The sequence below is a fragment of the Castor canadensis genome, chromosome 2 (genome assembly GCF_047511655.1).
Source record: "Castor canadensis chromosome 2, mCasCan1.hap1v2, whole genome shotgun sequence".
Classification (NCBI taxonomy): domain Eukaryota; kingdom Metazoa; phylum Chordata; class Mammalia; order Rodentia; family Castoridae; genus Castor; species Castor canadensis.
This window is the reverse complement of record NC_133387.1, coordinates 64,127,260-64,141,673: the sequence shown is the minus strand read 5'-3', so window position 1 is coordinate 64,141,673 and position 14,414 is coordinate 64,127,260. Positions and strand designations below refer to the sequence as shown.

At 39.2% G+C, this 14,414-nt stretch overlaps 2 protein-coding genes across 3 annotated transcripts in view; one reads left to right on the top strand and one right to left on the bottom strand.

Moving 5' to 3' along the window:
* Nucleotides 1-1,645: 1,645 nt before the first annotated feature.
* On the bottom strand, nucleotides 1,646-5,311 carry Tmem60 (transmembrane protein 60). 2 transcript variants are annotated; one of them, XM_020187315.2, is made up of 2 exons: nucleotides 5,091-5,311; nucleotides 1,646-2,318 (listed from the first exon to the last, which is right to left on the bottom strand). In XM_020187315.2, exon 2 carries the CDS (start codon nucleotides 2,266-2,268, stop codon nucleotides 1,867-1,869), a length of 402 nt encoding a protein of 133 aa, XP_020042904.1. In that variant the 5' UTR covers nucleotides 2,269-2,318; nucleotides 5,091-5,311; the 3' UTR covers nucleotides 1,646-1,866. The 2 variants fall into 2 exon arrangements, with proteins under 2 accessions (XP_020042904.1, XP_020042900.1); XM_020187311.2 differs by having other exon boundaries at nucleotides 5,118-5,310.
* A 341-nt stretch (nucleotides 5,312-5,652) lies between these two features.
* Phtf2 (putative homeodomain transcription factor 2) overlaps nucleotides 5,653-14,414 on the top strand; it is a 110,459-nt gene continuing 101,697 nt past the window's right edge. Inside the window, exon 1 of the mRNA XM_020187285.2 lies at nucleotides 5,653-5,820. The gene's annotated coding sequence lies outside the window, so the exon portion shown is untranslated. The remainder of the gene's footprint in view (nucleotides 5,821-14,414) is intronic.

Genomic DNA, 14,414 nt, shown 5'->3' with positions numbered 1-14,414 from the left:
TTTGTTGTTAAACTGTTGGGGGAAGAGACCTGTTGTACCTTTCTTTTTAGCTATCTCATACAGAAATTTTGCATTTGCTGCTTTCTGTCCTAGCTCAGGGATCAGCATACTGCCTATAGGCCACATCTAGCCCCATACCAGTTTTTGTATCCCTTGTGATGTAAGACTAGTTTATCATTTTAAGTGGCTGAAAAAAATCAAAAGAATAGTATTTGTGATATGTGAATATTATGATTTAAATTTCATGTCCATAAGTAAAGTTTTATTGGAACATTGCCATGGTCTATGGCTGCTTTCTCTGCCAAAAGGACTGAGTTGAATATTGGAGCAGAATCCATATGCCCTTTCACAGAAAAATTTTGGCTGACGATTGTTGCACATGGTGCAACAATTCTCTCTTCTTTTCCCCATGAGAGCTTACATTTAGATAATACTTAAATGAATAGCTTTATCTGAACAAAATATCCTTCTGGCTGGTTTCTTACAGAGATGAACACTTTATTATGAATTTATTTAATGATATAGTACAGAGACCAAACAGTTCAGATATTCCTAATTCAATTGAGATCTAATCAGTCTTAGAATGTACAGTTCCAAATATTAAGTATCCTTCTCAATCCTTATTTTTAGATACCCAAAAATAATACTATATTAACAATTATAGGAAGACATTTGTAATTGATTTTTATTTATTTAGCATACATCTTTGTGGTGGTGTGGCTTAAACCTATGTTACCTATCTTTACAAGGAAGAACTAATTCAAAATGCAGTATTAATCTTCTGTATTAGCAGCCAGAAATTATGATTGTGTGCTAAGTTTTTTTTTTTAGACAGGGTCTTTGTTTGTAACCCAGGCTGGCCTTGAACTATTCCTCTTGCCTCCACCTCCTGAGTGCTGGGATTATAGGTGTGCACCATCATACCTGGCATGTGTCATACCTTTTTCAAAAAGAACAAAATGGCATTTAGATTTCTGACAGAGTTAAAAGTGTGGACAATAGGGCAAGAACAATCATCCTGCTTTACAGTTGGGAAATACTTCAGACTCTGGAATTTTATAAGTACTGCCACCCCTGCTTTATTGCAATGGTTTAAGAATGCTGTTGGGGTGATCATAGAATTTCTTAAGCCAGATAACTTTTAATCGTGAATGGGGCACTAACCCTCAGAGACCCCAGGACAACAGGAATAAATTGGTTCCCAACAGACTGGAATTAAGTTTTCTTCAGGAACAAGTATAGGCGTCTGCTTGTCTGCTGTAACAAGTCATCTCTAATTCATTTGTCCTAAACAGAAGGTAAAGGTAACTGAACCTAAAAGATAAAAATATGTTAAACTCTTGGGTTTTCTTTTTTCTTTGTGTGTGTGTGTTCTGGATTTGGGCTCTGTGCTTGTAAGGCAGGTGCTCTACCACTTGAGCCATGCCCCAGCTCTCTTGGGTTCTTTCTGAAAGTAAACATGAAGTGACATCCCTAATTCAATAACTGAGTTTTTTCCTTCCTACTTTAAAATAGGCATTTACTTTGGTCATAGAGTCAGATATATTAAACTTCTATCCAACTATGTGGATTGAAGGCTTTGTATTTGCTTTCTTTAAATATTGACCACATACTTACAACAGATAATTCAAGAGTCTTGGAAAAATGAGCTCAAAAACAAACTTTATTTACATAGGGACAGAAAGGGTATCAATAACTCAAATATTGAATAATTCAGCTTTGGGTTGACTAGAAGTTCGTAATTTACCAATCCTGTTTTTTGGAAGCAGTACAAACTACATTTGGTATTTTCCCTCAGTTCTCTGGTATTCTTGAGGCTTGCAAAGATTTTGAACAGCAACAGAAATGAGATGATGTACTTAGAAATCAGTCTCTCACCAAAAAGACGTTATATCCAAGTTCTGTTAAAGCCCCAGCCAGTAAGGCCCATAAAGGAATGAAGACATAGGACAGATTCATGGTAGTAAATTGTTCCAGTTTCGCACAGAGTGCGAGGCAGAAGGCTAACTTAAGTAACATTGCAATGAGGTACCAGGCTTTTTTTTTAATGTTGTGTGATCCATGTCGAGGGTCAAAGCCAGACTTACATCGCCCAGCCATTTTCACAATCAGCATGACCAGAAGGATAGTATCAAATATCCAGACTGGAATAAATATGAGGAACCAGTTCCAAGGTGCCTTCTCATCCAGTTTCAACACCAACATGATCAAGAAGAGTAATGTGAAAAGCCAGGTGAGTAGTACTCTCTGAGCCAAGGACATTCTCATTTAAACAGTTTAAAGAGGCTGTTGCAGGGTCGAAAAAAGGGAAAAATACCCTAAGAGAAGGAAAAAAAAGTCAAGATTTTTTGATAGCAAAAAAATTACTTCCACTCCTAGTGAACAAAGATGGCTCTTCCTACTCACAGACTTCCAAATTTTGAAAACATTTTTACTATTCTTCCTCTAAAAACCTCAAACTCATAGCAATTACTGACAACATATCCATCATTTTTTATAGCCCATGGCTAAAGTGCAATAAAATTTCTAGCATTTGCACCCAGTATAAGCTCTGTTCAAAATGTCTTAAGAATAGCCTGTTCCTTGTCAACCTCAGGCACTCGTGACTTTATTCTTGTACCTTAGGAATGTTCTTAACTTCCCTGTACACTTGCAAACCTTGAGTTTTTCATTCAATTTCAGGGGGTGCTAAGATAAAGCATTTGGAATGTAAGGGGTAAAAAGGAAGAGGTGGTACCAAGCCAAAAAAGGAGAGCTTTGTAAGGAGGGAAAGGTCAATAAAAATTTCAAGAACATGAACACTGTAAAAAGGTCATTGGGTTAAATAACAGAAAAGGTATGTATAACTGGTTTTTTATATAGTTTAATATTTGCGCATTATATTGTTATAAATTCTCAGGTATTTTCTTGCTAAAATAGACCACTTAAAATTTAGATATTTTATAATTGTTTGATGCTAAATTTTTCTATACTTTGGCTGTTTCTTCTATCACAGCTATGTCTCATTTACCTAAATTTTTGTTTTGCACCATTTATTACTGCTGTAGGCTACATCCGAATATACGGAAGGCCTAGTATCTACTATTTTCTTTTCTAGAATATTTTCTATTTCCCTTTAATTTTATCAATGCTAAAAATCATTAAGCTTTCTTAAAAACATGGATTTTTAAAATTGAAAATGCATTAACTTTTAACTTAGCTTAGGTATAAACATAATATTTAATCTTCACACATAGATTTAAAATATGCTTTTCCACTATGTGACCATTTGGAATAAGGGTAAGTAGAATGAGAAATCAGAAGACAGACTGCATGAGTTCAGTGAGGAGTTAGCACAGATAAGAAAATGGAAACAGCTGAGAACATTTTATTCCCTTGGAGAAGAGAAAATGAAATATAAGACATGCAATTGAGAAAGGGACAAGAAATTTTTAGGAAAGGAGGAATTTAAGTATGGTACAGCTGGGGGAAATAAACCACTGGGAAATGAAATAAAGAGAATGCAGACTTAATTGGAAGACAAGGATCAGAAAGAAGGAGGTGAGGTATATAAAATAATGGGTGATAAGAGTAGTTACAAAGATGCAAAAAGAAACAAGATGAAGCTGAAGAAATTGGCTGGATGGACCAAATGTCTTAGTGTGCTTAGTTGTATTTTAGAACTACTTTGATATACTCAGCAATATCTCTAAATAGGGTGGCGATCATGGTACAAGAGCACATACACATCTGTTGTATTTCAATAGTATGGAGGGGAGTGTCCTCACCTCTTTCTCCTTAAACCAATATATTTGCACTTCCCTTATTTTCTAAGTTGGCAAATGCTTCATATTTGCAGTACTTTTGCTCCCAGGAAGGCATTTTCTGTACTAGTCTCCTTCCCTTGCCAGAGGATGCTATAGAATGGAATGTGAGACTAAATTTGGAAGGAGGGAGACCTATGAGCTTACTAAAAACTATACATGGATTTCACTCTGTAAAATAAGTTTGCGCAATCCCAATCTCCAATCTAGCCATTTCTGTGACCCTTTAGGAAAAGATTTACAATAGTACACTTGCTTAAACACACGTTTTCCATCTGCCAGGAGACAAGCTTCATTTTTTTTTCCCTCATAAAGGACTGAGTAACAACTGGTCATTGGAAGGGTGGCTGCACTCACCACAGGTACTTTAGGAATGAAGGTGAAAGAATGCAAAGGATATAATCATGTGGGTATGGGCTTTATAATGTGTGATGCAACAAAGTTCACTTGCAGAAAATACTCTCAATGGAAGAAGCAAAGGCTGAAGTACAACCGTGACATAGGACCTGAGTTTTACATCTTCATTAAGCAAATGTATTTGCTTCTCCTATCGCTTTCCCTTCTTCCTGAGAGAAGGATAGCTTTTAGTTCAAAAGTAAAATTTGCTCAACAAATATTTCTCACTTAAGGTGATTATTTCTGGTACCTGTAAGACAGTTAAGTATTTGCTCATATGCTTCCTTATTCACTGGAAACCATCAGTTGCCCCCATGTGTAAATCTAAATTAGGTCCCGACCCGTGTGTGTATCAGCTGACCGCAAACTCGCCCTGATGCTGCCCATGCAACCCCCTCTCTATTGTCAATCTCTTCCAAATGATTCGCCTCATCCCAGACAGTTTTGCAAAATGAGCCCACAAATTCCTGTACGTAATAAGTTGTTTTCGAAAGGCCCTTGTAGGGCTGGGATGTAGCTCAGTGGTACAGCACTTGCCAAGCATGCGCTAGGCCCTGGGTTCGATCCCAGCACCAAAAAAAAAAAAAAAAAAAGACGAAAGGCCCTTGTTACAAGTCTTGGCCAACTTAACCATCCTTCAAAGGAACTGCGTTCTATTTACAGCTGTGCTTGTTCTCGGGCCTACTTGTCTCTGGACCTTCAGGACGCTCCTAAATTGTCCTGGACCTTGGTCTGCAAACACCGATTCCCCCCACCCCCACCCCATTCTGGGCCATGGGCCCAGCACATTTTGGAATTTCAGGCGGTTTGTGCAACATGGACACCGAAGCCCTGCTGCCAAGCAAGCGTCTGTGTGTTTGGGGCTGGGAGTGTGATGGGATCACAACTCACCGAGGCACGGTGGGACTTTTGACTCACCAGGCAGCGCGGCTGGCGGGAGAACAGAGAGGGTCACGAAGGTCAGGAAACTCGCCAGTTTGGATCCTTGTCCTTTTACACACTTTCCCCCCCATTAAATTCAGAACCCGTCACATGATAACTAAGAAAAGGACCCAGTTCCGCCTCACAAAAACGCCGCCGTAAAGGTTCTCCCAGTTCTACCTCAGGGCCACGCCCACATCCGGGGCTCGTTCTCCACGCCCCTGGGTCTAGCCTATAGGTAGAGAAGACACCAATCTGGTTTAAGAGGCCCCTTTCCCCACAATAATTGGACCATTTGGCCGTCAGTACAAATCAACCAACCTTTCCTTACTTTGGAGCTTGACGTCAAGGTGACTTGAAAAACCCACTGGGCCCGCCTCTTATTCTTACGGGTTAGGAGGAATGTCATTCTAAACTCAGCCTGGAGTCTTCGTGGTCCCATTGGGCAGGTTGGTGCCAATCAGATCAACGAGAGCTCGGCTCCTCCTCCGCGGTGCACCCCGCCCCTCCTCGGTTCTACCCCGCCTTTTAGGCTTCGGCGCAAAATCCTGCGGGGAGTGGGCGGGGCGACGCTCTGAGGTAGCGCGCCCGCCGGCATCCTCACAGTTAGCTCTTTTGGCTTCTGAAGTCCTGGTGCTAGCCTCCGTGTCTCCCGCGCGCACTCCAGCCGCCTCCGAGCGGTGCGGCGCTCGCTCCTACGGTAAGAGCAGCAGTACCTCCACGTTCGGGCGGGCCGTGTGGAGGTCGTCGGTTTCTGACAATCCCGCGGACGGATTTGGACTGAGAAGCGCGGGAGGCGGGATGGAGGTGGGGGCTCTGGGGCCAGACGGTTCGCTCACCGCTGCCTCCTCGGCAGCCGCCGGCAGTGCGGGCCGGGGTCACCCGTGGCTACCTCGCGTCATTTGGCGGGCGGTGGAGGCTCAGCTTCCCTCCCAAGCCCTCACGGTCCTCCAGGCTCGATGGTGACGGGCCGCCGCCCGCGCGGGTGCCTCGCTCGGCTCCCGCCCCTCGGCTCCCGCCCTTGGCTCCCCTCCTTGGTTTTCTTCTGCCGGCGCTGCAGGGGGTGGGGGTCGCCGTGTCCTGGGAAGGCGTGCAGGGGCGTCGGTGGCCGTGCCGGGTGGGCGGGAGAGGAGGTCGGCGAGCGGCGGGAGGCGCGGGTTCCGTGGGGGGGGTCGGCTCTGCACGCAGGCTCTGCCTTGCACCGGAGTCGCTGCCCCGCTGCACCCGCCGAGCCGGAGACACTGCGGTAGAATCCTGTGCACGCGCCCGAATCCTGTGCACGCGCCCGAAGGGGTTAATGGCACGAATGCAAACAATACTGTGGTCCAGCCGCATGCCTCACCTTTCTAAATTCTCCTCTACCGCATGTTGACAGCCGCGCTTTTGGTATTGTTCTTGGAGTCCGGGCGTTCAAACGCAGCACCTCCTGGTAGAACTTAAGGGATCATTCTGTTACCCACTTTATTTTTAGCCTGGCAAAACCAAGTAACTGCCTTATATTAACATCTACTAACCAGGGAAGTCGACTCTGGAACAGCTGATTAATCTCAGCATGCACTTCACAGGCCAAGTAATCCTGAAGTTCATGGGAACTGTATTAGCTGGGTGATTTTCTTTGTTAATGCTATAGGTTGCTTGCTTTGAGATTATGTGTGATACTTTGATTTTGTAGTTTTTAGTTTGCTTTCATCAAACATTTCTAAACGTTTCTTTCCTCTCTGAGACTTTGTCTATACACAAAGTATTTGATCTTGTTAGGTTTTTTTTTTTTGTGAAACTTGGGTTTTTTTTTTTTAAATGAAACGGAGCCCCCCCCTTTTTTTTTTTACATTTTTAGTGTTGGAAGGGGGGAATTTTGAGAGGTTGGAGACCATGCACGTTAACCTAAAGAGCTATAAATTAGCAAAACTAAAGTCCTCACTTGGATTTGAAGTAAAAGCTGCTAACCGTAAGTTAACTGGCAGTTTTATTGGCTGTCTCCAGAATCCAGAGGAGAGGAATCTGGAAACCTAGGAAGAAAGAATGAGCGATGTCTGAGACCAGAAACAAGGTGGCTCCGGGAAAATATTTTTGCTCTAGAAATAGCCTGCTTCTTACACAGAGTAGTTGTATGCGTATATCAGATAATATTAACTTAGGTGTTAGGTGAGGAATGTCTGTGTTCTAATTTTAACCAGTTTATGTTAGAACATGTGGTGGCTCATGCCTGTAATCCCAACTACTTGGGAGGCTGAGATTGGGAGGATCTCTGTTTCTTGGTCAGCCTAGGTAAATAGTTCGCAAGACCTCCATTTCCAAAATAATCAGAGCAAATGTACAAGGGGTGTGGCTCAAGCAGTTGAATACCTGCTTTGCACGAATAAAGCCCTGAGTTCAAACCCCAGTCCTATGCCCCCTCCAAAAAAAGTGGTAAGCAAAATAAGAGTAGTATACAGTGGGGGTACTCTTGTGTAGTCAAGCCTCCAAGACTTTTTTGAGCCCATATTGGCTGGATAGTTGGCCCTAAAAAATAAAGAAGGTGGTCTGAGCAATTTTTAAACCACAAATCTTTTTGGCTGGTTCATTTAATGAGTAATTTTAAGGAATTTGTAGTGAAAAAGTCTTCACTAGATTGAGCCAAAGAGAATTTATGGTGTCATGTTGAAAAAAAGGATGAGAAAATAGTTGGACTATTTATATATTATCTCATTTAATTGTTACAGTCTCATGAGGTGATTACTACAATTATTGTCCTTCCTATTTTGTTGATGAGTTTGCCAAGATTTAGTTGACTCATTTGTTCAAGACTTCAATGCTAATTAGTCTGTAGATTTGCTTCTAACTAATCTGATTCCAGAGACTGCATTCCAAGCCATTATGTATTACCACTACAGTAAACCTGCCTTCTTAGAAACTTGGTAAGGAGACTAATCAGTAAAAATAATGCTGTGAAACGATAATCTGAATCCAAATTGTTAATTTAGTAATTCTTTGAGATCATTATATAATAGGCACTGTCGAGTGTTTCTGAGGATCTGGGGATGGAGTCACCGTCCTTGTCTTTGAGAATCATCCGTTTAGTGGGAGAGATAGATATTTGAATATACGTTGACAATACAATACAATTCAATACAATTTGTATTATAGGACAGTACGGTAGAACTTGTGGTTTCATGGAAAGATAATTTAAAGCAAAAATGAACTAGAGTTTGAATACCTGTTGGTCTTTGTGACTTTGAAGGTGATACCAACATTAATTAACTCATCTGTTAGTAGAGAAGATACTACTTTAGGGCCTTGTGCCTGCTAGGCAGGCACACTATCACTTGAACCAAATCTCCAGCCCTTTTATTTTGGTTATTTTTGAAATAGTTTTTCATGTTTATGCCTTGGTTGAACTGCACTGTAATCCTCCTATTTACACTTCCCATGTACTGGGATGACAGGTGCGCACTACTGTGCCCAGCTTTTTATTGATTGAGATAGGGTCTTTCAAAATTTTTGCCCAGGAGGGTCACAAACTGTGATCCTCCCCATCTCCACCTCTGAGTAGTTGGGATTACAGTCATGAGCCACCACTCCTGGCCAAAAGAGATATTTGGTATTGAATAAAATATATAAGGTATTGGCACATGGTAAGCACTGACTAAAGAAGAAAGAATAAACAATTTTAAGAGAAAGAGAATGGGTTAGGAGTTTCAGAGAGTTTCATAAATAGGGGAGAAAGGTATTCCTCACAGAACAGGAGAAAGAAGAGTATCATAACAGGAATATAGATTGTTGGGGAAATGGTAAGTCATTGTGGCTTTATGTAAAATAGTATTTTTGAAGGCCAACTTTGAATGGTAACTGCATATAAAATATGGTTGGGCAAAGTGAATACCATCCAATTTTAATGGTTGGAAGCTGTACCCTTAAATTCTAAACTTATAGAAAGTTTTCCAGTGTTACATTTTTATTTACTATTGACCTTTCAGTATTTACTTTCCAAGTGTTAGTTCATTCTCTTTCCAAACATGTCCAGCTAAATAAATGTGTCATTATTTTGTTGAGCTATCCTGTTCTAAGGTGTAAAATAAGATTAACAAAATACTAATGGGGCATTTGCACTTAATTAATTAATTTGTGGAATGTATTTGGGGATTATTTATAAAAGAACCTTAAAGTGACTCTTTTGTCATCCCTTCACTTCTTTACCTAGCCTGTAATCACATAGAGTCATCATTGCAAATTCTCCTTTGCATGTATGTTGACTATCTTTTCTTAACCAAGCTTGAGACATGATAGTGGGACAGAATGTTTTAAATTAGGACTGTACTTGAAAATCTGAGAACAAGTACCATGCTTATACCTTCCTATCAAGTTAGCATAGAACCATACATACATTGAATTTATGAATGACTAAGTTGGAAATATTAAATGATATTTAGGACAGCTGTATTTTTAGTCTAGCTTGTTAGCCTCATGCAAGTTGCTAAAATGACACAAAATACAGAGATGAGTTTTCAGATGAGAACAACTGATTGCTTCCTAGAATAGGTAGTTTCTCAGCAGTAGGAAAGAAAGAAGTATGCTGGACTTCATTCTGAGTAGCAAACAGGAACTGGAGCAGGAAATGACTGTGGCTGAAGAACTACCTGATGATAATCATAACATGATTAAATTTGACATTTAAAGAGAAGAAGTAAAGAAAAACATAACATGCAACTTTCCAGTTGTAGAAACAGTAGGGGAGAGGGACTGTTATGAAAATTTTGAAGGTAAGTAGTAAGCACTGATATAGGCTGCATGAACTACTTTAGTAAAAACATTGAGTATAGGATCTGTTACAAAAAATGTATGAAACTTTCATACATTTAGCACAAATTTCAGACAATGTAGCACAAGTTTCAGTGCTCTATAGACCTAGGTTCAAGTCCCAATTTTGCCACCCTCCAGTTAGGTGATTTTGGGTTCATTTTGTAGTATTTTTGGAGTTCAGTTTTATTCATAAAACAAATGTTTACTTTGCTAGCTTTTAAGAATTACATGAGATAATATATGTAAAGCCCTTTACGTTGTGCTAACCTTATAAGACTTGCTCCAAAAATGGTGGTTGTACTTATTTGACTATGTTGAACTTTCTCATTTTATTTTTTAAATAGAATTCCCAAACAGATAAGGGAAACCAGAAAATGGCAAACAAGCAAATAAAATCTTACGAGGAGGCAATAGGATGGATAGTTAACATGCAGAGTTGAATAAAGAATCATTGAAGCCACATACAAAAAGTGGAAAATATAGGGAGAAAGCTTCACATTTTCTGTGTTTTTCCCCTGAAGAAAGTAGGTCACATTCATTAAACTAGTTAGAGTAAATAGGATTTTACTATTCTAAATGACAAAAAAAGGAAAAAAATTACTGAAATTGGCTCTTAGTGCTGTGAATTAAATGTATATATAGAAAGACTTGTTTTCTTAGATCTTTTAATCATCTTATTTAACTTCATAGAGACAAGCCATTATTTGTACAGTTAAAGAGGAAGGCTTTAATTGCAAAGAGTCCTTGGAAAATGGAGGAGGCTGATTTAACTGCACGTATTTCCTAAATGTTCATTTCATATATCCAGTTGCCTACTGTATATCTTTTCAGTACTCAATTTATGACTATCATTTGTTGTTTCCCAAATCTGTTTTCTTCTTGTATTCCCTGGCATACCTATGGTTCTTCTAGTGTTTAAGCCAAGAATCCTGTAGTATCCTCTTTTTCCTCCCTATGTTTTTAATTCTTACTAGGCAGTCTTATCTGGTTAGTCTCTCTACCAAGTTTCTGTCAATCATGCCCTGGTCCAGTTTCCACAATTTATAAAACAAAATAAAACCCCTTTACCACTGACTTAGTTCAGACTATCATATTTTCCCCAAATTATCTTTTAATTTTCTTACCTCTTATTTGACCTCATAGTGATCAGTTCTTCACATAGCTTCCTTTAGAATGATGTTTCTGAAATACTGACATAATATCAAAATTATATCCTTAATGACTGCATAGGATAGGCAAATTTTGGTCCCTACATGTATCTTAAACTTCAGATGATATTGAGTGACTTACATATCTAGGTCCGCAGTTTTCTTTTTAGGAAGGAATTTAACTATATATTCTTTCTTTTTTTTTTTCTTTCCAGAAGATAAAGAGTTACTCAGTTTATTTCTTCTTGAGTGAGCATTGATATCTTTAGAGGGATTTGTTCATTTAATCTAAATTGTTAATTGGTACAAAATTATTTATAATATTCTCTATGTTTTAATATTTGTAAGACCTAATGTGATGTTCCCACCCTCATTCTTGACTCTGGTACTTTGTGTCTTTTCTCTTTTTTTTCTCCTGTTTGGTCTGGCTTGAGGTTTATTTGTTTTATTGCTTTTCTAAAAGAACCAACTTTTGTTTTTTTTCTATTGATTTTCTGTCCTCAGTTTCACTAATTTCTACTCATTATTCCCATTTTACTGTTTACTTTGCATTTTATTTGTCTCAATCTGCTGGTATTCTGAGGTGAAAATGTAGGTCATTATTTCGAAACCCTTATTCTTCTCTAAAATAAGTGCTTAATCCTATAAAATTCCCCCCAGTGTTTTGACTGTACCCTACAAATGTAATATGTCATGTTCTCATTTTCATTCAAGTTCACAATCTTTGCTGATTTCCTTTGTGATTCTGTTGACTCCTTTGATTATGTAGATGTGTGTACGTAAGTTTTCAAATCCTTGGAGGTTTTTCAGTTATTGATTTCTACTTTAATTTTACTGTGATCAAAGAATCCATGTGGTGTTATTTGAATCATTTTAAATTTATTGAGATGTGTTTTATGGCCCTAAATATGGTCTGTCCTTTTAAATGATTCATGTGCACTTGACAAGAATGTTGGGTGGAATGTTCTATAAATATTAATCAAGTAAAGTTGGTTTGACTCTTTTGCATCCTTTCTGATATTCTGTCTGCTTGTCCCATCAATTTTTGAGATAAAGATGTTGAAGTCTATATCAATTTTTTTCTTCATGTACTTTGAAATTCTGCTACTAGATGCATGCGTTTTTAGGATTTTATGATAACTTAGTGAATTGGATTCCTTTATTCTTATGAAATTTCCCTTTTTTTGTCCTGAGTAACATGCTTTGCCCTGGAATCTGCTTTGCATGACCATTCAGCTTTCTTTTGGTTAGTATTAATGTGGCATATTGTTTTATTTTTTAGGCATTTTCATGTTTAAATATAAAGTAGATTTCTGATAGACAGCATCTAGTTAGGTATTGCTCTTTTAAATCCAGTTTCCTAATCTCTGCCTTTTAATTTAGGCCATTTATATTTAATATGATTATCGATATTCATTGCTATTCATTCCGTTTGTTCTTTTTGCCTCCTTTTGGATTATGTGAATGTTTATCTTTTTTTGGCTTATTTTCTATAGCTCTCTGTTTATAGCTGTTTTTGTTTGTATAAACAAAATAAGTATATTCTTACCTTATCACAGTCTATTTTTCAGTGAAAAAACCTCTTTATATATTGTATAGGAACCTGATAACACTGTATTTCTGTTTCCCTCTCTCACACTTTGTGCAATGTTCATACATTTTGTTCTCTATATATTATAAATCCCACAGTATATATTTTTTTCTAACTTTAAATAGATGATTTTTGTCCCCTTCCGCCCACCATCTTCACTAAATGAATCAGTCAGTTTCCCGCATGCTGAAACAGGTAGCAATACATTTATTTGCTAGTGTTATACCTCTGTATAACATATTTCCACAACTGATAGCAGTTCTATGCAGCATAAGGGGAAGTCAATGGATTCAGGAAAAAAAAGTGGTTTGACATCTGCTGTTAGCTGAGCAACTTGATGGAAGAGGTTTCATTGTTCTGCCGTTTTGATTTTTGTCTCTCCCTCATCACTTCCAATGCATGTACAGAGGGCTATAAATCAATAAATGAGGACAAACTAGACCTCCAGAATCTCTGTGCCAGTGCTTTCAGCACACAAGCTACAATCTCATGGGAGGTGACTACGTACCTCCACAGAGCCTCAGTGCAGTGTTGTTTCTCCAAAAGGGGTTATTGGGTGGGGTCATCGAGTCCATCCCCCAGTCTCTGGCTTCGTAGAATAACCCTACCTTCTCCAAAAGAGATAGTTGTACATGTCCTTAAAAACATCCTTATGGGACTGGAGGTGTGGATCAAGTAGTAGAGCGCCTGCCTTGCAAGTGTGAAGCCCTGAGTTCAAGCCCCAGTACCACCAAAAAAAAAAAAAAAAAATCCTTGTGACTGAATCTAAGACTCCAGGTCAAATCTCCCTTTCCTCATCAGAGCTGCCATTAGAGTGACAACCACTTATAGAGCCTCCCTGCAGACTCAGCTGGTATAAAAGGTCAGCAAACACACATCAGTGCACCCTAGAGAGCTACATGTGGGGAGCACACACCAAGCCCAGAACGTATTGTCAGAGAACATTGCCTTCTGTGCCAGGGATATCTCAGGGAGAGTGGCAGTGTCCTCATCTGTGATGGAAAAAATTTTTTCTCTCATAGCTCCCCTTTGGTAGCAAGAAAGAAGAGCCCTCTCTGAGAGGCTGGGGGAGACAGTTTAAAATAACTTGGTATTGTTTCTGCCCAGCCCTGGAATCAGACATTTCTCTAAGGAAAAAGTTAGAGATCTAGATGCTAATGGTACTTACTACTATCTAGGAGTCATTGCTTCTAGATCCTCTGAGTGGACATAGCTAAATATGTCTTGAGTGTACATGTATGTGGGTGTAAAATACCTTTATGTTCAAGAAGGAATGAGTAAACTGGTGTCATGGCTACTAAAAATAAAATGAACATGCTTATTAAAAGAAGTTGTAAGGCCACGTGTGGTAGTACACACCTATGATCCTGGCTACCCAGGAAGTGGAGGCAGGAGGATTATAAGTTCAAGACAGCTTAGATGCCTTGTCTCTTGCAGGACAAATAAGAAGGCTGGAAATATAGCACAATAGTAGAGTGCTTACCTAGCATGCATGAATCCCAGGATTCAATCCTGATACCATAAAAAGAAAAAAAGAAGTAGCTCCACTGTATTTTGCATTTTTCAGACAAATAAATTATTTTGTTGGCCAACTTTATTTGGTGAAGGAGGGTAACCCAAGTACCACAACAAACACAACAAATAAAACACACATACAACAACAACAACAGGAACCTCCCCTTCTCCCCAATTTTTAGGGGCTGGAGGTGTGGCCTGAATGGTAGAGTGCCTGTGTAGTAAGCTAACCTGGATGGTGACATCTGTGACAACCCTTTC